This window comes from Nicotiana tabacum, chromosome 5 (assembly GCF_000715075.1).
Source record: "Nicotiana tabacum cultivar K326 chromosome 5, ASM71507v2, whole genome shotgun sequence".
Taxonomy (NCBI): domain Eukaryota; kingdom Viridiplantae; phylum Streptophyta; class Magnoliopsida; order Solanales; family Solanaceae; genus Nicotiana; species Nicotiana tabacum.
The window spans coordinates 43,970,579-43,995,790 of NC_134084.1; the positions used below are offsets into that span (position 1 = coordinate 43,970,579).

The following is a 25,212-nucleotide window of genomic DNA, read 5'->3' on the forward strand; positions in this document are numbered from 1 at the left end:
TCTCTAATTATCTGAAGCTGCCCGTGCTGCCTAAGAATTTATGACCTTCCTTTCAGAACTAATCTGTGACCTTACGCATGCAAATCTAAGTCATGCACAACATACCACATATACCATACCGTCCTAAGGTAAACATGAGAACTTCATATCCATTCCGAGCCACACGCAACTACGTACTCAACTAGCCAAGAACTTTTCCATTGGACCCCATCTGGGAGAAAATCACTATACATCCCATGCTCCTCATGCCCGTGGAAAATATACACCTCTAACCGTGATAGAAATCATCAAGAACTTTCCAAATTTCATTCGCACAAAACTAAACCATCAGGACTGAATCCTTCTAACTCAACCAAGCTACGCAGACCACAAAAAACCCAAGAGAATTACTGCGAAACACATGCAGAAACTCATTACTCTGTTCACACCCGAGGAACTAATCATATCCTTACCATACCAATCCGGTCTACTACCAAGCTATCCCATCTATCCAGGTTTCCTTATGATTTACCTTCATCTTGATACTACTTCTTGCTATAACACCACAATTCCTCAACCCAGACTCACCACACGAGACCCAAGCATAAAACCACACCGTCTAAGGCTCATAAACCGCTGAGTACTCTCTTAAATGTTCCAAAAGCACCATGTTACCTACCCCGAAGAGACTTCCTGTGAATCTGGAACCATTACCTTTCTAATACTGATATATAGAATCCCATAATTGATATAGATATGACACAAGTCTCAGCACCCTCCAATGCAAACCTCAGTTTCTAGCCAAATTATACACTTGAAATCTCCAATTATTACATGTAAAACCTTGAACCCCTTAGAACCATTCCCGAGAGTCATTCACTCTACTCAAACTGCAATTAGCCTGACCAAACGAACCGAACAACCTGTGCCTCATTAGCACTCCGACACCGCAGAGTGTAACCTCATCTTAAAACAACCGAGCAACTTCCTGCTCTATGCACCGAGCATCCTTTACCAACAACAACTCACGACATTTCGTGATTCTCACACACCTATGAATCATACTATAACCTTTGTCAAGAATTTTCCTTTACTCCAGCCATATTCGGTCTCAATATCTATAGTCCATAACTGATTCTCCCGTACGCCTCAAAATAGAACCAACATACCACATAACCGTGCAATCAACTAATCAATAGCAGACTCTCCCACTTGTCTCAAAGCCATAGATCAAAACACACTCAATAACTCATAACACATATACTCTATTGTTGTTATAGTACCATAGTGAAATAAAACTCGATCCTTCATAAGTTTGTGAAACACAAACCATTTGTTACTTTAACTCTTATGCAAATCTCGCATTCACTCTCGTAATAGTTAAACCCGCTCTCTTAAGCGACCCAAATTTAAATTGCAACACATATATTTCACTTGTAAATAAGAACTTCTAACGAACAACATAAGGATCACACAACCTCAGAACACTACATAGAAGATAACCCACCTGCTTTGCCTCAAACTAGCATTTCTTTATACCCTTCCCATCGCTTCCAAATCATATGAATACATCTCGCAGTCACATCACCCTCATCATATAGCTATCCAGTCATTACTTCCCTTAATAGGGACACAACATCACATATAGATCCAAAAGCACGCACTCACGTAATCAACAGCTTAGGGCTCAAGCTATAGGCAAAATTCGGCCTCGAGTCCTCCAAACTGGCCCAACATCAACGCACATAGATCATATCTCGCCCCTCGATCAGGGAATAACAAGCCATCGATGCATATCCGATACCGAGCGCTCATGCGCGCATACGAACGCGTGGAAAAAATTCAAAGAGTTACTTTTCAAGCTGAATCAATGACGCACTATAAGAATTCAAGAATGTGAATTTTTTTTCCTAAAGGTTCTGCAGCATCTCGAGGATAAATACATACATCTCCGTACCGATTCGCGAGACTCTACTAAACCTGCTCATGACTCGTGAGACCTATGTAACCTAGGCTCTGATACCAACTTGTCACGACCCTAAACCCGGACCTGGTCGTGATAGCGCCTATCGTGAAGACAAGGCTAGCCGACACTTCCCATTTCAATTTTTAACAGTTAAACCATAAGGAATAAGTCTAAGCATAATAAATAGAACCTCAAAGTAGCAGATAATAACATAATTTGCGGAATACAACCCAACACAGCCCGATACTAGGGTGTTACTAGTCATGAGCATCTATCAATCCTAATACAAGTCGAAAAAGTCTATAAGCTATTACAAAAGGTCTGATAAAGAGATAGAAGTGATAAAGGGGGATAAATACGGGACTGCGGACGCCAAGCAGCTACCTTGTGACTCCAAAGTCTGTCGGGAGCTCTCAACTCACACTGGCAGGATCAGCAACACTTGAATTTGCACACGGAGTGCAGGGAGTAAAGTGAGTACTCCAACTCAGTGAGTAATAATCATAACTAAAGACTGAGTGATAGGAAATCACGAAAAGTACATCAACATGCTGTATAGAGTAGTACACAACAAGTAAAAAAGCAATGAAACTGTGAAATCTTTTAAAGCACCTTAGCTCAGTTTAAAATTCTTTAATAATGATTTTTTAACAGTTAAGCAATTGAATGCAAAGCAATTAGAACAAATAAGCACAGAAAGTCCGCCCCTCGGGCACAACTACACAATTAAACCGGTAGATGACAAGAAAATATGAAAGATAAATACATAAAGGTTCGCCCCTCAGGCACAATGTCAACAAATCCGCCCCTCGGGCAATATCGCAGAACAATACCAACGCCTCGGGCTATATCTCACATCACAATGGGTACCCGCACTCACTAGAGGTGTGCAGACTCTTGGAGGGGCCCCTTACGACCCAAACGCAATATCAAGCCATCTCGTGGCATTATCACTAGACTCTCGGCCTCATATCAACAAGCCACCTCATACTCATAATCATAATCAGTGTATTACCGTTGCGGCGTGCAGCCCGACCCAAAAGTATCCTCACAATACATGCCCTCGGCCTTACTCAGTCAAAATCACATAAGCCACTCAGGCAATAGTAAAACATGATACTCAGCCCAAAATAGTATTTAAAATATCATTTCAAGTGTTAAAGCAGAGTAAACATAACTGAGTTTTGAAAAAACAGTAGAATATAAGTAAAGTCATTGGATCATAATAATAGAAATACGGATAAAAGTACATTTGGCTAAAAGATGGCTATGACTAGTCATGTAATTCAATTCATCTCAATAATTTAGTAAGCAATTTCATCATTCAAAAGTCTTATCATAATATGAATGAAATAAGTTATTTAACCACTAAATCATGCATCAATAAGACAAGTACATCAGTACGGCTCGACAAAGAAGCTCAAAATGGCAAAATAATTAGGTATGCCTAATTCAACAAGTCATAACTCTAAACATACTTCTAAACCACAAATACGAGTCATCACACAATCATAAAATCAATAAAACGTGAATAATGAGCTCACATAGTCCAAACAAGACATAATCATAAGCCAAATATTTACTAGATACAGTCATAACCAAGATATGCATATACACTCTTTATCTCACATATATGTGGCTCCTGAATCGAGCAACAAGTAGCAAATAGACCGTCTATGGGGAAACTTTCCTCTTACAAGGATAGACAAGAGACTTACCTCCACCCAACAGGCTTAAATCAATCAACAATCGCCTTTTCGATCAAATCCAACACCAAACAACTCAAATCTAATTAAACATTACTCAAATTAGTCAATACAAACTTTAGGGAATTGATTCAATATCAAAAGGGTTCGATCTTTAACCCAAATAAAAAAGTCAATAAAAAATCAACCTCGGGTCCGAATATAAAGTTGATCATAGATATAGTTCATCCACAACCCCGCAATTCCAAATATATGATTAGATTCTAAAATCAAGTCCAAATGGACTCCCAAATTCTCAATTGGTACTCTATAAAATTATAGACAAAAGCCCCAATTTTATCTTTAAAATTTCATGATCTAAATAATATAATCCATGGGAAAACAAGATATATAATCATATCAAGTAGAAATCACTTGTCCTCAAATTAGCGATAAAAATTTCTCTAAAAATTGCCTCTTCTCGAGCTCCAAAACACAAAATAGTGGAAAATGAGCTTAACCCTCAAGTATAATAATGTTGCCAGTAACTTCACATCTGCACCCAAAACCATCGCGTCCGCAATACCTCTTCTACAAGCCCATACTCGCATTTGCAAACTTCACTTCACTCGCTGACCTTCGCTTTTGCGATGAACAGTCCACTTCTGCGGCGCCATTGATGCACCCAAATGCTCACAGGAGCGAACACGCTTTTGCGCAACTTTGTCTGCACATGCGGACTACCAAGGCCAGGCGAAACTCTGATTCTGCACCTCAACTCTGCTTCTGTGCCTGCGCAGATGCGCTACAGGAGTCGCTTATGCAACCTCGCACCTGCGTAAATGGTCTGGAATCAATCTGAAATACTCATGAGCCCCCATCCAATCAAACCAACAAGTCCAAATACCTTACTCAAACTTATTCCAAGGCTCCAACCACAAAAAACAACGACAAAACCAAGAATCGAATATCAAAATCCTTATCTAAACTTTCAAACACTCTAACTTCGCCAAATGCATTCGAATAACACTTAGACATTGCGGATCACAACCAAACTTTACACAAGTTCCAATATACCAAAGAACCTATACAAAATCCCAAAACACGAATCAGGATCCGATAACATCAAAGTCAACTTTCGATCAAACTTATAAACTTTCTAATTCTTCAAATTGCCAACTTTCGGCAAATATAGTTAAAACCTTCTAGTAACCTCCAAATTCGAACATACGCCCAAGTCCAAAACCACCAGACAAACCAAATGCAACTATAAATTTTTTGATTTCGAGATCGTTTACTCAAAAGTCAAATCATGATCAACTCTTCCAATTTAAAGCTTCCAAATTTAGAATCACTTTTTTAAATCAATGCCGAACTTCTGAAAAGTCAAAACCAACCATATACGCGAGTCATAAAGCATCAATGAAGCTACTTAAGGCCTCAAACCCACGAACAAAATGCCAGAGCTCAAAATGATCGATCTGGTAGCTACCCCAACACCCTAAGTAATTTTGAAGTTCTTAATAACATATGCTGAGCCTTTGCACAACATATGCTTGTATTGTTTACTTGGTTTATTCTGATCATAACATGCACCCAATTTTATTGGTAGAAAAAAAACAGTAGGTGTTTTCAAAATTAAAACTACAAAATGCATATAAAATGAATAAGAAATATGCATTACCTCTTTATCTACAAAGATTATGTCTTAACAAATCAACTATTTATGTCTCTTGAGATTAGTAGACTCATATCCTACAAACTCTAATTTTTATCCTCCAATTATTCCTATATTATTCAACAGTGAAAAAAGAGAACATGCCATATTTTATAAAAATTTTAGTATAGGAAAATAGTATATTAGTTTAAGAAAAAATGTCAAAAATTACTTAAAGACAATGAAAAACATCATGTATTTGCAAGGATGGCATGACATGCTTATTACCATCATTCAAAGAGGATAGTCAATACCATGCCTTGCGTTATGTTTGAACTTTTAGTTCTCAATTCTAAAAGTTTTTATAGGTGGATGATTATCCTTGATCATTAACTTCCTAAATTACTGGAGCCTCGATCTTTTTTTTTTCTTTTTAAGTGGCCTAGTTAAGTAATCAGTCTTTTGACCTAATGTGTTGTTGAGAATAGTTATTTATCTCATTTACAATGACATTGCATAAATTAATTAAAAGTTCAATAAAAAAGACAACTGAACGATTATTATTTATTGTTTTATGAAATTTTAATTATATTAAATTGTACCCGATTTAAAGATTGACTATGTTGAAGAAAATAAGGAATAAATGAAAATGAGTTATTCAAAGATTATAATTTTATTCTGCATACAAATTTTATTCTTGTCCATTGGATTGTCCAAGTTTTAAATAGGCAAAATACATAGTTTATCCATCGACCTTGTACTCAAATCCCTCTTACACACATGTTAAACACAAGAATGGTATTACACACCAATTTTTTTAAAAGTGTGTCGATTACACACCACTTTTGCCATGTGTCACACGCGTGTATTACACATAAAAGAGGCACGTAAAAACTACAAAATTCATCTAATTTTTTTTTTGCTTTTCCCCTTTTAACTATTTTCTTCCCAAATTAAAGAAAAAAATAACTCATGTCTTCTTCCCTAACCCACACCCCAGAGTTCCCCCCTCGTCTTCTTCCCCAACCTCCATCATAGTTTAGTATACTCCCCTCATGTTTCGTCTTTCTAACCAACCCCCATGAATAAGAAGAAAAAGAAAAAGAAGAAGAAAAGAGGAGCTATTGGGTCTAGTAAAAATTACCATTATTGACCTTTTGAAAAAGCTTGAAAATTTAATAGGGTCTTGTTGATTTTGGTGTTCCATGACCTAGAAAATTAGTTTGAATTCGTAATTATTGTTGAATAAAAATTTACTTAGGTGATTAATTTTGATAAAATTCAAACTCCATTAACAAGTTTGAAGCTTTGGGTTTGAGCTTGAATTTGAAATTTGTATAAGGATTTGTGATGGATGTTGTTAAAACTTGTTAAAAACCGGGCAAAGAGTTGAATCTATAGTTAGGGAAGAAGGTAATTGTAGTGGAAATGTTGGTGGTACTATGGTGATGGCGGAGAAGATGTTGGGGTTGGGGAGATGAGGAGGGGGTGGGGTTTTTTCTTTGGGAAGATAAGGAGGGGGCAGAGGTTTTTTTTTCAATTCTTTTTTTTTTTCCGATTTATGACACGTGTCATATGCTGATTGACGCATGTAATAACAATTTTTTAAGTAGATGTGGTCAAATGCCGAAGTGATGTATAATTGACACACCTTTAAAAGTTTGATATGTAATATGATTTCCGTCTTTAACAAGTATGTAAGTGGAATTTGGGGACAAGATAGTAAACTATTTATTTTGCCTTTTAAATAAGCAAAGGACAAAGATAAACGTGGAAAAGTGAGACATCTTATTCTCATCATAAATGAGCCGGGTCGAACAGGCTTTGACTGGCTATGAAAATTGCTCCCATTAAGGAAAGGAACAATCATTATTCAATTACCTTCAGTTTAACCTTTTTCCGGCCACTGTACTTTTTTGCTTCTTTCTTTTTTCACTACATCGAATCGAATATGTGTGTGATTATTTATAGGGTTTATTAATAAGAACTTCACTTTCCCCTTTGTGTTCTCTCTTCGATCCGAAAAATGGCGAATTTTTCTCGTCAAATGCGACTCTCCTCTACTCTACTGAGGCTTTTACAGCAAAGAGTAACAGCAGTGAATTCAACTTCTTCGAGGAAATTTACCACGACGGAAGGTCACCGTCCCACCATTGTTCACAAACGTAGTCATGACATTCTTCACGATCCATGGTTTAACAAGGTACTAAAGCAAACAGTAAATTATTCCCTATTATGTTTCATGAAATTTATTGAATCTGAATTTACCAGATCCATCATTTCTTTTCAAGTGTTTTTTCTTTGTTTAAAATCAGTGGTTCAACAATTTGCATGCATATTCTGATTATTTGGTTTGTAAAATGAGTTCTTGTCTTACTGAATTCTTTTAGTGGGTTAGTTGATTTATTTGTTATTGAAATCTCATGATCTGTAAATTGTTATTATTCATTTTTTATTAGAAACAACTGATCAGTTAATACTATGCCCAAACATTGACTCAAATTTCAATTCTAGAGATGTTAAGAGGATTAGAAGGGGCATACTTTTGCTAAAAATGTACTCTTTTGTTGCACCTGTACCGTTTTAGCAATACACTCTTAGTTCTGTTTTATTTGTAGAAATATTTTTTTACCTCCTTAAAAAAAACCAACTCAAATTTGTTGATGTTTAGGCATGACTCTTGGTTATGGGTGCTTCTTATGTTGATGAAAGGAAAAAATCGTTGAATTATCTTCTCAAGGTTCGGTATAACTTTGCGCACCAATGCTTAGGCAGATGGTTATAAATCACTTAGTGTTTTATGCCTCTGCCTCCCTGAAACCTCATGGTTCTCCACCACTTTATTGACCACTAGGCCACACCCTTGGTGCTTGCATTATCCTCCTTCCAATCTGCAATGCCATTTCAATTGTAAACTTCCATTTTGGCACTTCAAATTCTTGATCCCAATACCCACATTCCCCCCCCCCCCTTTTTTTTTTGTAAGACTGATCCATCTAATAAGATAGATAGAAAGAGTTGCTCTATTTGTTTCCATTTCAAAGAAACTCTTCTCAACTTGTTCATACGCTTTGAGATTGAAGTAAGAGCAGTAAAGGGGGATGTGGTGTAAGTGGGAAGAGCATCAACAACACTGTGACTCTTCCCCAACGATAAATATTCTCTGTTCCAGTTTGCCAATTTTTTTCTCCATCTTCTCAAGATCCTCATTCCAAATAGTGACTTATTTATGCTTTTCACTCAATAGTAGTCCCAGATATGTCTTAGGAGTAGAACCAATGTTGCATTTTAAGATGCTATGAAGTTGATGAATATTTACAACCTAACTGACAAAAACAGAGAACTTTTTGAAAAATTGATGTGTAGTCCAAAGCAACCTCGAAGACAGTAAGAATTATCCTTAATAACATAAATATGATGTTCCTCAGTGTTGCAAAAAATGAAGGTATCGTTTGCATAGAAAATACGACATATTCGCCTTTAAAGGCCAGAGCATCATCTGGAAAGCCAGAGATCCAATTTGCTTGAACAAACTTATAAAGCATCTTGCTAGTTTCTTCCTTTAAAGAAAAAAAGAGAGAGAGGGCCTCCTTGTTTTAGTCCTCGTTGTTAAGGGACGAAACTGTGAACATGTACCATTGATAAGAGCACAGAACCTTAGAGAGGAGATGCAGAACCTGATACAATTGATCCTTTTGAGACTAAAGCCCGTATGTCCCAAAAGATTCAGAAGATTCAACAAGAAGTTCTAGTTTACATGATTGAAAGCTTTCTCGATATCCGATTTGCAAATACTAGTGGGCTAGCAAAGAAGCATCCATGATATTTCTTTTCTAATATCACTAATAAAAGCCATTGGAGAAGTATTGACTAAATTAGAGATCATCCTTTTGAGCCTTTCCACAAGTACTTTTGATAAAATCTTACAGAAACAACCAATCAAGCTACTGGGTCTAAAGGATTTTAGTACTTTAGCACCATTCCTCCGGAATGAGAGCAATATAAGAGGAGCAAAGGCTCCTCTAAAAAATTTCAGCATTGTGGAAGTGGTTTGAAGCATTCATTAGATACCCCTTGATGGCAGGCTAGTACATCTTAAAGAAACCTTAGTAAAGCTGCCTGGAGCTTTGTTCGGGTCCCTTGGAAGATTATAAAAATGTAATTCATTGGAAAGTGATTTAGAGGTTCCGTAATGATTATTACGTTGTGTATGGGTATAACATTCAACATGATCTCCCAACCTTGTCTTGGTCACCTGCCCCTGTTTGTAGTAGCTGTTATATATAGATAAAAATTCCGGGCTTATAGTAAAAGGCTTATTAAGAATATGGTGGAGTTTACTTTCTCGAAAAAAGAATACGGTGGATTTTATAATAGAAAAATAGATAAACTGGAGTTACCTAGAAAGCTTGTCTGATTTGGCTGATTTTCGACCGGCTTACCAAAGAATGGAGTAGGCTACAGGTTTTTGCAAGCCTCTTGTGCTTTATAAAGTAGTTGCACTCTTTTTTTCCTAATATAATTACATTACTTCTGGGAAGGAAAAAGCAAGAAGAAAGAAAAGAGATAATAGGGAAACACTGTTTAACTTGACCACATATAGACAAAAGTATATCTCTGAAGAAAAGATTTAACTCATCTTTTCTTTCTAGTGGATGGTGTTAGGCCGTTCATCATCTTATTTCGTTTTAAACAATTCATCTTCTGGTTTTAAGTGCTTGAATTGGAGAAATTAACTGGAAAAATTGTGTGTAGAAATTTTGATTACGCAGTCCATCTTCATCAATCATGCCGACAAGTATAGTGTGATAAGTCCATTTCAAAAAATTATACTGACAAGTATTTTCTTGCATTAGACTGTTTCATATTGTTAATTCATGTGAACATTGGAAAGACTGAAGTCAATATTTACAATAATATGTATGAATTTTAGGGAACAGCATTCTCATTTACAGAACGTGATCGTCTTCACATTCGTGGCCTCCTGCCTCCAAACGTGATGTCTTTTGAACAACAAACTGCACGGTTCAGTAAGTCTCTATCCACAATTTAAATGCAATCATATTTGGGCTTCTTCAAAGTCAAAATCTATGAAACTTTAGCATTTGAGTGTTACTATGGATAACTCCTGCAGCCTCTGAGTCCCCCCTCCCCCCTCCCTTTTTTTTTGAGTTTGAGAAAAAATCTGCAGTGTTTTTTGCAAATTGGAGATTTTCAGGATCATATGGATTATAACAGTGGATTTTTCCATTTTATTTTTGGTTAATATGCTTAATAGTTCAGTTTCTCACTTTTATTAGTGGCATATACTTTCTCCTCTTCTCGATTCTAGGTAATGGATCCATTAAAAGAGCTTTGTTAAAATTCGAATCATTAAATCTTCCTATCCATTCACAAAACTTGAATCATTAAAGCAACAGATTCAGAGTTTTAGTTATGTAGGAATTCCCCCCCCCCCCCCAAGAGGTATGTTGGTGTTCTTTGAGTTTAATTATTTACTTTGTCAACTTTGAACCCTTTTCTGCATTTAACAGTGGCCGACTTGAAGAGGCTTGAAGTGCAAGCTAGAGATGGCCCATCTGACCCGTATGTTTTGGCCAAGTGGCGGATACTTAATCGCTTGCATGATAGAAATGAGACTTTGTACTACAAGGCGAGTGGCTGAACTTATCCTTTTATAACATTGCATTGTCTTGTATTGCTCTATGGATTCTAGTTGGAGGGATTAGGATAAGTGATCCTGACATAAAATCCTGCATAATATAATGTTTGGTTGGAGGAATTGCTGAAAATAACCGCACATAATTAATGCGGCCTTTGGTTGATCATATAAAAAATAATTCTTGCATAACTAATGCAATATTAGACAATACCCACATATTTTTAGGATTTCACACGGTGTCCGGTACCCACATTGGGACTCCCACTAATTCAGATACACGCTGCCGCATAATGCCTCATTAAAAGGGTAAGCGTTTTTTACTAGGATTTTTTTCATTCCCAGGGCTCGAACCCACGACCTCTGGTTAAAGTTGGAGGGATCTTATCCATCCCACTGCTATCTTTGGTGGTAACTGTTCATTATATGGGAGTCTATGTATTATTTTATGTGAGATAAAATATGGAAGAAGAGAATATGTATTAGCAATGCAGAAATAAATGTATTTAAAGACAAAGATACCCTTACAATAAGTTTTCTCTACATAAAATTTCATGTATTATTTTGGTCATAATAAAAACACATTTCATGTATTATTTATCACAACATAAAAGTTTCTTCTTTCTTTCTTGCATGAACAATCCCTGCAGAACTAGAATGTGAATCGAATGAACCTTATTGTTCTTAGGTTTGCACATTTGGGCATTACATGTCTCATACATTGTGACAATGTGCACCTTACTTTTCAGTAACTACCATTGCAAAACTTACCGCCTAAAGGGAAAAAAAAGAAGAAGCAAGCTACAAGTTATTAGTGACATCCTTGCGCTTACCTCGGGAATTCTTGTATTGCAACTCCCATGTGCCCCTTTTAAGAACTGTCATCCTGAAGATCTTTTTCTTCTTTTCATCCTGATGCTTTAAAACCCCTAAGCTCCTGCTACCAAGCAGGGTCATTCCCGTGATATAAGCATGAGAGATCTTTGATTTTGTTCAGTTGTGACCTCTAATAGGGTTATATAGGATATATCTATTAATAAAAGCCTTTCTTTTCTGTTTGTGTGTCTGTGTGTATAATACAAATATATCTCCCTTGAAAGGAGAATAAATACTATTGTAGCTAGGCTTTGTTCTCTTGAATAGGTAGGCTGAGTATGGCAGGGAAATTTTGTCTGCTATATATATATATATTATATGGGATACTATTAACATACGTTAAACTCACAATCTTTAGTCATTTTATTACATGGAACAGACAAAATACCGTGCAACTCCGAACTTCTGAAATAGATTAGCAAGTTATGCCTTTTTGATTTTAAGCATTTTCAACATTTTTCTTGTGGTGAATAGTCTAAAATATGAGCCAAGTCTTGGAAAGATAACCATGAAAATGCGCATGCACACACAGACGACGCTCTAGCCTTATCAAAGGTGAAAAGCAAAATAAAATAAAATAATAAAATGCCCTGGTGGTATGTTTGGGTTTTAAGCGCGAAGTGCAGATCCGTGAAGAAAGACAACAACAACAACAACTGTGTACGCAGACCTTACCCCTACCCTGAGGTAGAGAGGCTGTTTCCAATAGACCCCCGGCATCCTTCCCTTCAAGAACTCCCCACCTTTGCTCTTGGGACAACTCGAACTCGCAACCTCTTGGTTGGAAATTGAGGGTGCTTACCATTAGAGCAACCCAGGGTATTAACTATATGTGATTCAAGAATATTAACTATATAAACAACCAGTAATTATATGCACAAAGAAATTGGAAAAAGCATAACTGAGTAAACAATTATTCTTTTGCTCCGTTCTTGAAGATGAAGCCCATGTATAATGAGAGGCACACCTTATTGCCATAGTGGATGAAGCAAAGCGTTGCCTAAATGAGACAAAGTGCTCAGCTTGGTACACGTAGCTTTAGGGCTTAAGCGCTTTTCAAGCGAGCCTTTGACAACATTGTCGTGCGTACACAAAGGAATAATCAATAAATACAAAGATGTGGTTCTTTAGAGCTTTAATTTTTTTTGGTTTGTCATATTCATTTTTCTTTTGGATCTCGTATTGCATACTTTAATCTCTGAAGTCTTGAAAGATGTCAAATAGGAAGAAATTACAACAACAACAAACCCTGTGTAATCCCACAAGTGGGATCTGGGGAGGGTAATGTGTACGCAAACCTTACCCTTGCCTTGTGAAAGTAGAGAGGTTGTTTTCGATAGATCCTCGGCTCAAGAAACGGTAAAAATAAAGCAACAAACAATACCAACTACTAGGTAATAGGGTAACAAAAGCGAATGACATAACATGTAATAATTAAAAAATCAGGAATAAGAAAATACAAGAATAATACTAGCACTACTGGTAAGACTAGGAGAAACTCACGACTACCTGATGACGAGCGCAAAACACAACACGAAGTTGATGACTTGATGCTTGCTACTAAAGATAGTATAGTTTAATTATCGTCTCCACATGGATTGGATTTCAACAATGTTAGAATAATCTCTAGTTAATTACTATTCAGGATGATTAACACTTTGATTGGAATGATTATAAACTAAAATTAACTATTAAAACTAAAGCAATTAACAAGTGACTACGGAGAGACAAGAGTAGAGCAACGGAGAAATAATCAATGGAAGAAATAAGGGACGTGACAGGATAGGTGCAAGATAGCTATTCGGGATCTAACTATAGTTCGATTCACTCTAATGCAGTGTTGTGAAGAGTGTGAAGCTTCACAACATAGAAACGACCCTGCTCTAATGTTTTAATGATTCTCACGAATTCACTCGATGATTAGTTCAATCATATAGCCAAGATTCCTCTCTCGATTAAATCTGTACTCTACGAGGTGAACTAATATAAAGCACTGTAAAGGTATGCTAGAATACGTTAATGGACTAGTCTTTAAGAAAACATCTCTCGAATATTCTCCTAACTTGATTTAATTAACAATTCATTTCGATTATTTAAAAAAATCATTGAATTAAACCAAAACGAAATATGCAAAGATAATCACCCAAAATATTCCTCTTTCTATTAAAATAATTTGGTCAACAAAATTGCAATCTCTTCAAAGCTCCATAAACAAATTCATGCAAAATAACTAGAGTTAAAATCCACAAATATCAATCAAAACATCATATCCGTCAATCCCTAAAGTAAACTACTCCATAATCATGGAGAAAGTCATCACAAATAGAGTTAAAGAATAAGAAAACATGAATTCAATCCATACTCGTGGTTGACTTGAGGAAAGAATGATGAATCCTTGTCCTTTAGAGTCTCCAATGCTCTCCCAATCTTCCGTAAGTCAAAAGTCCCTTAAAAACGTGTTTTTGATATATTTATACCATGTAGAAGCGGGTTCGAATGGAACTACCCGTTCCAAGCCGAAGTAGGAAAACACTCTGACAAAATTACACATGAACGACGCAGGGCGCGGCCCCTCATGCACCGTCGCCAGTGGAGATATTCAGAGGCTTGTTTCTGGCAGACCAACTTCAATTGCACTGCCGCGCCTCGTGGCGCCCCATGCGGCGCGGTAGTGCAATTTTCTTAGAAAAAATTCTTCTTTCACTTTTTGGGTATCCAGACTTGGTTCTCAACCCCCGAATACGATCCCGGTTCAATTCCTTGGGCTTTTACTCAGATTTCAAAGCTCCACATTGTTCGATTTCGCTCCAAATTATCTTTTTTAACTCGGAATCATTTCCTTCAAGACATAAAACACGTAATAAGTGCAAATCACTATCATTTAAGCTCAAACACAAGTAAAGTGCAGTGATTAGAGTGCTAAAATACGGGTTCCTAGCCTACCATCACCTGATAATCTTCAACCTTAATTCTCGACCTGCACACCTTCAACCTTAATTCTCGACCTGCACACCTTCCTATCGAGGATCATGTCTTCGGTAAGTTGAAGCAATGATATGTCCTGCCAAATAGGAAGAAATTACTTGAAATAAATAAATCAGGACAAAGTTGCATTTATTAGATGTTTTGAGTAATTTATTATCATGTTAATATTATTATTCTTTGGACATCACGTACAACTATTTGTAAGGGGGAGGTCTTGAGTTCGACGCTAAACAAGAGCAACATTTAGTTAATTTGTATTGTTTCGTTATCAAATAGTTGCATGTGAGGAACTATCAGTGAGAGTTTTTCCTGACTGTGGCAGGTTTTAATTGAGAATATTGAGGAATATGCACCCATAGTTTATACTCCTACGGTGGGTCTTGTTTGCCAAAAGTACAGTGGATTGTTCAGACGTCCGAGGGGCATGTACTTCAGTGCTGCAGATCGTGGGGAGATGATGTCGATGGTTTACAACTGGCCAGCTGATCAGGTTTGTGTATATGTAAACTCGCTCATTCTACTACTAGCTTTCTTTGTTAGGGAGACATTTGCATATTGTTGTCTTTCCTACTGAATTAATGTGTCACTGATAAGTTTTGTGTATGGTTTACAACTGGCCAGCTGATCAGGTTTGTATATATGTGAACTCGCTCATTCTACGACAAGCTTTCTTTGTTAGGGAAACATTTGCATATTGTTGTCTTTCCTACTGAATTAATGCGTCACTGATTAGTTACCTCCTTTTACAAATTATTTGTACTTCAATATCTTCCTTTGATACACAAAAATTCTTACTGTTTTGAACTGTTGACTAAAAAGGGCTGAATAAGAAACTGTAGAGTAATTCCTTATCCAAAAAAGTAGGTAACTGTAGAGTAATTGTGCCAGTAGTCTGCAATTAGTCAGCAGTTCAATAGATTCTTAGATAGAAGATTATGTCGAATTGATTAGATCAACAAAGCTGTGCAGCACCTTAATTTGCTTTTGCATTATATCAGGTAAACATTTTATGTCAAATAGATATTTTTTCGTCTAAACATCCAGCACAAATGGAGAAAAATGATCTTGTGGTACCTTGCAAGAAAAATGAACATATGTACAGTCTCACTGCAATAATATCAAATTATCAATGGACTGATCCTTTAAACCCCCCACCACCCCTCAAAAAAGAAAAAAGAAGAAATAAAGGGGAGAGATAAATTCACTAGAGTGATAATTGGTCTTGTGAGATGGATAACTCTTTTTTTTGACTTTGATCTTTTTCACTAGAATAAATGTTTTTCATTTTGTTTCTTCTGATGGCAGTTATTCACTTATTCTATATATCAACATTCAACAATTAAAGTGTTTTTCATAGCTGGAGTTTCAATGTAGGTTGACATGATTGTTGTAACTGATGGAAGTAGAATATTGGGTCTTGGAGATCTTGGAGTTCAGGGTATTGGTATTGCAATTGGGAAGCTGGATCTGTATGTGGCTGCTGCTGGAATCAACCCTCAAAGAGTATATTCTTGCTCTATGTTGCTATTTTATATTGCATGATGAATCAGATGGTTTCCATGAAGTAAGCACAAAAATTATAAGACACCAAAAAGAAAAGTAAATTTAAATGAAGAGATGGAAAGAGGAAACAGATAAATTATCTAGTATCTCAAAGATTTTTACTTTTTGAGAAGTTTGATTTTAACAAAGAATTGATGTAATTGTTAGTGATTTGCAAGTACTTCTAGCGATTGCTTTAAAAAATGACTGAGATGTCAAGCACTCTGTAAATTTTCTGTTGTTGTTCTTTTATTCTTTTAAATTAAGGTCTTGTATTAGAGTTTTCTCTAGTTCTAGTGAATAGTTGTAGTCTTGTTGGGTTTCTTATGGTAGAAACTACTTTTTAATTGATCAACTTATCTTTTGTTATTGCTGATATCAGGGTATGTGTCATCAGATGTCTGTAATTCTTTATGATTTTATTCTCTTAATTCTCTTTCTGACAAGTTTTTATATTAGACTCTTGTCTTTAACATTCTTTTTAAATATACTGATTCCATCTTCTTCTGCTTCCAATAGGTATTGCCTGTAATGATAGATGTTGGAACTGACAATGAGAAACTTTTGAAAGACCCGTTATGTGAGTACTTATTCTTCATCATGGTTGATTATCATGCGCTACATCATTCATCAAAGATCAAATCACTACAAACCAATTGCTACTCTATATTTTCTTTAGTTTTTGGAAAGTGTCCTGCATATGTGTCTTATGTTTACCCGAATGGATTGATGTATATCAACGTAGTCAGTTGTTCTTTGATATCTTAAGTGAAGGCATGATGATACTGCTCATGGAAATGTGTGGTTAAATGGAGTTTTATGTTGCATATACCTGGCATTTTGGGGTACAGTCCATGTGATATATGTGGTGGTACATGATCCATTCGGAATCTGATAAGAGGTACTCTTGACTTGGCAAGAGGTTTCCAAACCATTGATTGCTGATCATTACAAATGAATAAGCGGATGGGTAAAAAAGGATCTCTAATTTGACAAATTGCTGGAGTAAGCTTTTCAACTTAATATTTGCCTAATCCATGCAATATTGACCCTCTCTCCTAGCTTGATGTTGTTTGTGCTCCATTGGAAAAAAAAATAGAGGAGGATCCTGGTTTTTGAGGAGCAGACGAACTCTAGGTTTCATATGGGTTGGTCTAGGAGATGAACAAAGGACTGTATGGTTCGTTTTTCGCCCATTGGCTCGTACTTTTACTTTTCTGCTTATGCGCATGGCTACTTCCAAGGGGTGTAGCACTGATAAATATAAATTGCACTTGTCGCTTCCGACTCACCTGTCTTAACAAGATTACTGATAATTGTCAGATGAGTGTTTGACCTGATGCTAAAACATATTTGAGATCATGCAGACATACAATTACTGGCTATAAAGCTGAATAATATAATATAAGTACATTTAGCGGAGCTCCAGTATTTCAATGTATTTTAGAAAAACTTATAAAAATACAGGTGCATATGAACTTCGGCCAGAAGATGCTTAGCACTTGATCCATATCTACCCCAGCTAAAAATTTTGGTAATTGCTTGATAAGTGCACTTGCTCCTTGATACGTTCTCGTAAGTCCATGTATACATGTATGATTTAGTACTTATTACAACTTCCTCTGTTTCCATACTCTTTTAAGTTTATCTATATGATACTGTAGATAGTTGAAATTTCTTATTGCGACTATTATTTTCCTTGATATTGATGATTGCCATCATGCTATGATTGATTACTTCCTCTCAGCATCTTGAGTTTGTTAGGAACATTTTTGATATACTGTTACTCAGTCATACTTTAGCTTGTTACCAGTAATGCCCATAAATTCAGGATATATCTCTTTCATTTTCACTGAAGTTGAGGATATTCTTTTTCATGCCCAAAGATTTGGGATTGCAAGAGCATCGACTTGATGGAGAGGAGTATCTTGAAGTAATTGATGAATTTATGGAGGCTGTTTATACTCGTTGGCCCCATGTGATTGTGCAGGTACATTCCTTGGTCATTTGAGCTCTTGTCTTCATTCTCGTCACAAATTTCATGTTATGTATGTAATGTCCTTTTAATTCACAGTTTGAAGATTTTCAAAGCAAGTGGGCCTTCAAGCTGTTGCAGCGTTATAGAAACAACTATAGAATGTTTAATGATGATGTCCAGGTAAATAACTTTTGTCAGTCATTGTAGAAGTATTTTAGTAAAATAAGATTATAGTTGTAAATGAGTGACTAATTAAAAGCTCTTACCTCATTGATTGACATTCTTAGGATTAGGGTATTCTATTGAATGTAGCAAAAGTATAAACTGGTAAAAACATCAGTAAGACTTTCAAGGCTTCTACTTATGTGTCTGCAAACATTAACGGGAGGAAAAAAAAGTATGTGGATTCGCCATGGTGTCTCATGTTATTTGAGAGTGCACAAAGGCTACTCAAGAATTGTGATATTGCTTTACATGGCATTACTTCCCCAACCTTTTCTTGTGCTTGGGTGCTAGACTGAGGTGAAACTTCAGTGGTCAAGTCCCTATTGTTGTTGCACCCCTTACTCATACCCTCCTTGTTTGTTGAAATGGAAAAGCATAATACTTGACTGATCCCTTGTGTTGTTGCACCTTTCCAGAGCAGTGAACAGTGAACAGTGAAAAAGCACCCATATTTTTGGGAGCTCTAAGTTTACAGCGCAATTAAAGCGTGGGTTTTAGCAAAGAAGCGTCAAGGAAAAATAATAGAAATGTAATGCAAGAAAAGGTGACTATATACACAAAGAACATTTAATTGGACAAAAGAATTAAACCACTATAATTAAGCTACAAATATGCGGTTAAAATCATGCCAATCAAGACCAAGTTCAATTTTAAATTTGTAGGTCTTTGTTTGCTAGTTTTCTTATACTAAATCTCTAATTTCTTGTTCTTAATCAATAAAACTTTAATCATGACTTTTTCTTAGCAACTAATGAATCACATCCTAAACTATATTTATTGTCCACTGCTGGTTGCCAAGTCCTGCATTCGCCAAGAGCATTTCTTCCTTAAGCATAAAACTTCAGACCGTAAGGCGTTTTCTCTACATAAGAAAAAAGTGGAATTGGATCTTGGAAATGATCGACTCACATAGATGTTCATCATAAGCCTTTCTTTTTTCCTCCTCCCTGTGTTCTATTAATCAGAAGCATCCAGCAACACCAGGCCTCGCCCATGCCAATAAAAAAGAGTTAAGCTACTAAACTAAGCTGTTTTTGGGAGCTCAGTAGATGAGCATGACCTAGAACCTTGGTGCCTACACTAATGCCTCATTTGTTTGCACTTAATGGAGGTCTGAATGTTAATCATTCAAATTTCAGACATTAAGTGCGTTTGTTTTTAAAGTCGAAATCTTACTTATTCAGATTTTAATCATTAAGTGTGTATGTTTTTTACTCCATAACCACTTAATGGGTCTGAATAGGCCTGTATGATTAAAATCTATAACAGAGACTTAATTTCATTAAGATGTTATCATTCATATTCATTATTAATTGCCGCCACCGCCTACCATTATCAACTACCACCATACCACCACCACCATCCTCAATCATAGTCGCCACCGTTATCGACTACCGCCATCCACCACCCCCACAACTCCCACCACCATCATTCTCAACCACAACCAACACTCGTCCGCCTCAAACCACAACTAACCACCCATCACCATCAATAACCATATTCGGCACTGCCCATCATTATAAACTACCACCACCCACCACCACCTTTCTCAATCACAACTACAAGCATCACCTGCCATTATTAACTATCACCATCCACCACCACCATCCTCAATCAATATCGAGCAATGGCTGTGGCAACATGTGAGCTAGTTTGGATCAAACATTTGCTTAATGAGTTGAAATTTGGTGAGGTCAGCAAGATGAAACTTGTGTGTGATAACCAAGCTGCCCTTCATATTGCAAATCCGGTGTTCCATGAGAGAACCAAACACATTGAGATTGACTGTCACTTCGTCAGAGAAAAGATACTCTTAGGAGATATTGTTACAAAGTTTGTGAAGTCGAATGATCAGCTTGCATATATTTTCACCAAGTCCCTTACTAGTCCTCGTATTGCTTACATATGTAACAAGCTCGGTACATATGATTTGTATGCACCGTTGAGGGGAGTGTAAGATGGTTATGTACATAATATGAATTAGTCCTAGTCCCGCATAGAATAGGAGTATGATATGTATTGTATAAATATGGCTCATTGTATTATAATTAAACGAAATATCAATAATAGATTTTTCTCCATGCATTCTCACAGTAACAATTAAAATTAAACCTTCATCTTAGCTAGTTGTATCACCTATATGGATTCTTTACCTCACTGTTTTTTGTTCTTGGCCAAGTCTATATTGATTTCGAGAGATTGTAGGTTCTTCGAGGAAAATTCCACTTAGATGATTCTTTTTTTTAGAAGGTAATATTTGTTGCATATATATTAACTGTATCAAAACAAGAATAACTATCCATAATTACAAAGGGTGGTACAGGAAGATTTTCAAGTCCTTACAAGGATCCTAAAACATCAACAAACGATTCTGGATCTTCCATGTACTCTTGCTTACACCAAAAATAAAAAAGAGCTAAACAATGCATTTTCATTCTCTGGATAGAACTATGTCTATCTTCAAAACATCTTTGGTTTTTCTCTTTCCAAACAGTCCACCAAATGTAAGTTGGGACAATCTTCTATCTCTCTTTCTGATTAGGGGAGCTATTGAGTGTGTTCCAGCATTCTAGAAGTTCAATAGTACTCCTTGGCATTACCCACATGTTTCCTTTCAAGTTAATGAAAATCCTCCAAATTTGTTGTGTTATCCTGTGGTGCAAAAAAAGATCGTTGATTGTCTCTGCCTCTTCTCCACATAAGTAGCATCTAGAGCATAGGTGGAAGCCCTTCTTATAAGATTACTCTCAGTTAAGACTGCTTTTCTGGCTAGCAGCTACGTGAATCAAGCAAGTTTGTATGGAATTTTGACTTTCCAAATTAGTTTCCAAGGCCAACGTCCAATCTGATTATTAGAGGTGTTGTATTCCTTGTAGGCAGACTTGACTGAGAATTTACTTTGCTTATACCTTTGCCAGAACATACAATCTTCAGGAGTGGATGTCCATTTGAATTGATCCAAGGTGTTGTAGAATTCTGTTAGCCTGACGATCTCCCAGTCACTGAATAATCTTCTATAGCTAAGGTTCCATCATTGGTTTGACCATACATCTCCCACATTTGCTCCTTGCTGCTGGTTCGGGCTATAAATGTTTGGGAAAGTCTGTTTCAAAGGACATTGGCCTAGCCAGGTGTCATCCCAGAGAGAAGTTTTCATTCCATTTGCCACCTTGAATCTGGATTTGTTTCTGAACTTTGGCCACAAGTTCCTGATTGATCTCCATAGACTGACATCATAAGGACTGGTTGTAGAGTTGGTAATCCAATTAATTTCCATTCCATACTTCATTCTAATGACATCTTTCCATAGTGAGTGTTCACTTGAAGCAAATCTCCAGAGCCATTTCATCATTAGGCTGTGGTTCTGAATTCTTAGGTTCCTAATGCCCACCCTTCCTTTCTTTTTGCTGGTTACAAGTGAGTCCCAATTGACCAGGTGAATTTTGCCTGTCACTGTTGCCTTGCCAAAGAAAGTTCCTTCTCAATGCATCTATTCTTTTGACTACATTTGCCGGGATAGGAAATAGAGACATCATGTGAGTGGGCAAGGCATCCAGTACACTATTGATTAGAACTAGTCTGCCCCCTAGGGAAAGATATTGGCTTTTCCAGTTAACTAGTTTCTTTTCACACTTCTCTAGTACACCATTCCAAATTTCTTTTGACTTGCTCTTTGCTTCCAAAGGCATTCCAAGATACACTGAAGGAAGTTCTCCAATTCTCCCTCCCAGAATGTTAGCTAGGTATTGGATATTAGGGACCTCATTGACCGGATATAGACGACTCTTGCTCCAATTAATATGCAACCTAGATATGGCTATTCTAGGTCTACATCATTTCCGTTTGGCACCTTCAATCATCAAATGTCGCACTACTGTGGTTCCTTGGAGATCTTTGTAGCATATGGTCAAATCATCTTAGGCTCCCTTTTTTTCATTTTCCTTTATGCTACTTGCATGGTGTGATCAATCCTTAGACTTGTCCAATTGTTCTGTAGCTGTACATCCATATTAATGCTGGCATCTCTGGGATAATCATCTTATGGTAGAGATCCACGTTCACTCTCATAAAACATGGCCGGTCTCACCTTCATGTTTTAGAACTTCCATTTTACTTTGTTAAGGATCTTTCTATTGCATCATACTCTGATATCTCTCCTCTATTTCAGCCATCCTGTTTAATTCTATTTTACTGAGTTTGGATATTGGATTTTTTTGCATTTACACAAATAAAGTTTACTTCACTTAGGGTGTGTTTGGTAGGAAGGAAAATATTTTCCTAGAAAATGTTTTCGTGGAAAATGAGTGGTTTTATCACTTATTTTCCCTTGTTTGATTGGTGAGTGAAAAACTTTTTCCGGAAAATATTTTCTAGTATTTGGTTAGAGAGTAGAAAATATTTTTTTATGCTACTCTCCTCACCCCCTTTCCCCAAGTCTCCATGTTTCCTTGCCCCCATCCCCGTCCCCAAATACCCAACGTTTTCAGGACTCTATTTTCTTCAGTAATTTAATTATTCTTCTAAAAATTCACACAAATACTCCATAACTATAAAGAAAATACTCTTTTTTGGTTGAAAAAGAAAGTACTCTTTCTACAACACGAAAATAAAGTAATCATTGTATTGAAATAAAAGAAAATACCTTTTCTACCTCATGAAAAGAAAATACTCATTTTGTTGAAATAAAAAAAATACTTTTTTATATCATGAAAAGAAAATACTTATTTGTTCCAATGAAAAAAAATATATCTATAACATGAAAAGAAAGTACTATTAATAACATTTTTATTAAGGCTGGGGTGGGGAACGAGGGTTGGGGGGGGTAGGGTAGGGGTGGTGGGTTAGGTGGGGGTGGGGGTTGGCGGGGATGGGGAATAGAGTGGGGAAGGTTGAAAAAGAGTTGGAAAATGTTTTTCCTTCTCTTGGTAGGGAAAACATTTTTCTCCAGTTGGAGGAAAATGAGTTGATGAGGGAAATATTTTCCAAAACATTTAAGCCAACCAAACATGGGAAAATTAGAAAACATTTTCCGAAAAAATGGTTTCCTTCGTACCAAACACACCCTTAGTGTTAATCCTTCTTTTGGGTGCTTATTTGACTGTACATATGTTTTATTTTGCTTCTACTTTTACGAAGATGCTTATTCTCTAGAGTATTTCTCCATACTTCCAACTTTTGGTGACGTTACATGTAACAGAGATCTCATAAAATCTAGCACTTCTATTTTGCTTTATGAGTCAATCAATATTGTTGAGAAAACATATGTACTAAATTTATATGGATGACATTACAGGCATTCTTAAGCTTTTCCTTCGAATGACTACATAACCTTAGTGCATGTCATCACATGTATGTTATTTTTTTATCAGTAAAATGAGGATTTTATTCACAAAAGACAACACTAAGATGGTGCTGTAATTTGTACAACTGTGAACTGACCCAAAAGTATAGTTCCTTTTAGTACTGTAGGCAATTAATGAATCTAACACGGATACATATATTCCTCTTTTTGCCAAAAAGAAAGCAAAAGTATACAACTGAGTTTGATCTTCAAAATAGATTGGGAAAATTTCACATAAGAACAACTGAGCTCCCTGCTTTTCAATTTTATAGCTCATATTTCAATTTACAACCAACTAGCCCAAAAATAATAGGCTAAGATTCAACATCCAACTCCAATAGGTTCTAGAAATTACTATTTAATTTTTAAAAAAGATTGCTCAAGCTTTTAAGTTAATTTTCGAATCAGTAACTGTGACTCAAATATTAGTTCAACAAACCAAATCCATTTGGATGGTGAAAATTAAATTTTTAACAAGCTTAAACATGTGGGTTTAAATTTCGAATTTGATTTTGTGAGAAATTTGGAGTGGGTGTTATTTAGACTTGTTAGAAATAGTATAAGGAGGTTGTATATAAAATTTGAAGTCATTTAATGAAGATTTGGACTGGTTTTAAACAAGAATTGTAACTGAAAATCGTGGAAGAAGTTTGTCTACAGACGCTTGTATAAAGGTGTATAAAAGTGTATAATAGTGTATAAGATGTGTTTATACTCTTATATACACTATTATACAAGATTATACATAAAACTGACTTCGTCTTCTTCCTTGCGTCTTTTCTAAAATTTAACTCAAATCTTGTTCAAATATACTCCAAATCACTTCAAATTTAAATTTTGGACTCCTTTTGATATTTTCAATCAATTGGAACAACACCCAATCCAAACAACTAACAAACTCAAAAAATCCTATTTTCGAAAGCAAAGCTTTCAATGGCCTTCAATGATGGACTTCTACTCTTCAATTTTCTTACATTGCAACCAGGTGACACAGGGTAAGAAGCAGCAATGGCGGACGACCCTTTGAAGCATATGTAGAAGATGTGAGAAGAAGAGAGAGTGTGAAAGCAATGGTTGTGAGAACACATATTTAACTCCATGGCGTTTAGAAGCAATGGTTGTAAGAACACAAAGTTTTGAATTTGCTAGTGCTTTCAAAATATGTACAATATGGGCTAGGTTGGGTAAAACTTAAAAATATGGGTCATTTTTTGTTATGGTGTGAAGTCATGTGTATTTTCTTGTAATTCTTTCAAATAGATTCATCTTTTCCTTCAGAACACCACCGGTTTCTTTCTCTCCAATCTCCATAATGTCCG

At 36.2% G+C, this 25,212-nt stretch overlaps 1 protein-coding gene across 2 annotated transcripts in view; it reads left to right on the forward strand.

Moving 5' to 3' along the window:
- Positions 1-7,057: 7,057 nt before the first annotated feature.
- Positions 7,058-25,212, forward strand: part of LOC107806354 (NAD-dependent malic enzyme, mitochondrial) — a 38,139-nt gene continuing 19,984 nt past the window's right edge. For both annotated transcript variants that reach the window (XR_012709484.1, XM_075253505.1), the window contains exons 1-8: positions 7,058-7,490; positions 10,221-10,317; positions 10,822-10,940; positions 15,130-15,297; positions 16,182-16,310; positions 16,869-16,929; positions 18,236-18,339; positions 18,424-18,507. Coding sequence is in view for 1 of the 2 variants with exons in the window: in XM_075253505.1 (XP_075109606.1) it covers positions 7,314-7,490; positions 10,221-10,317; positions 10,822-10,940; positions 15,130-15,297; positions 16,182-16,310; positions 16,869-16,929; positions 18,236-18,339; positions 18,424-18,507 (939 nt within the window). In the remaining variant the exon portion in view is untranslated. The remainder of the gene's footprint in view (positions 7,491-10,220; positions 10,318-10,821; positions 10,941-15,129; positions 15,298-16,181; positions 16,311-16,868; positions 16,930-18,235; positions 18,340-18,423; positions 18,508-25,212) is intronic.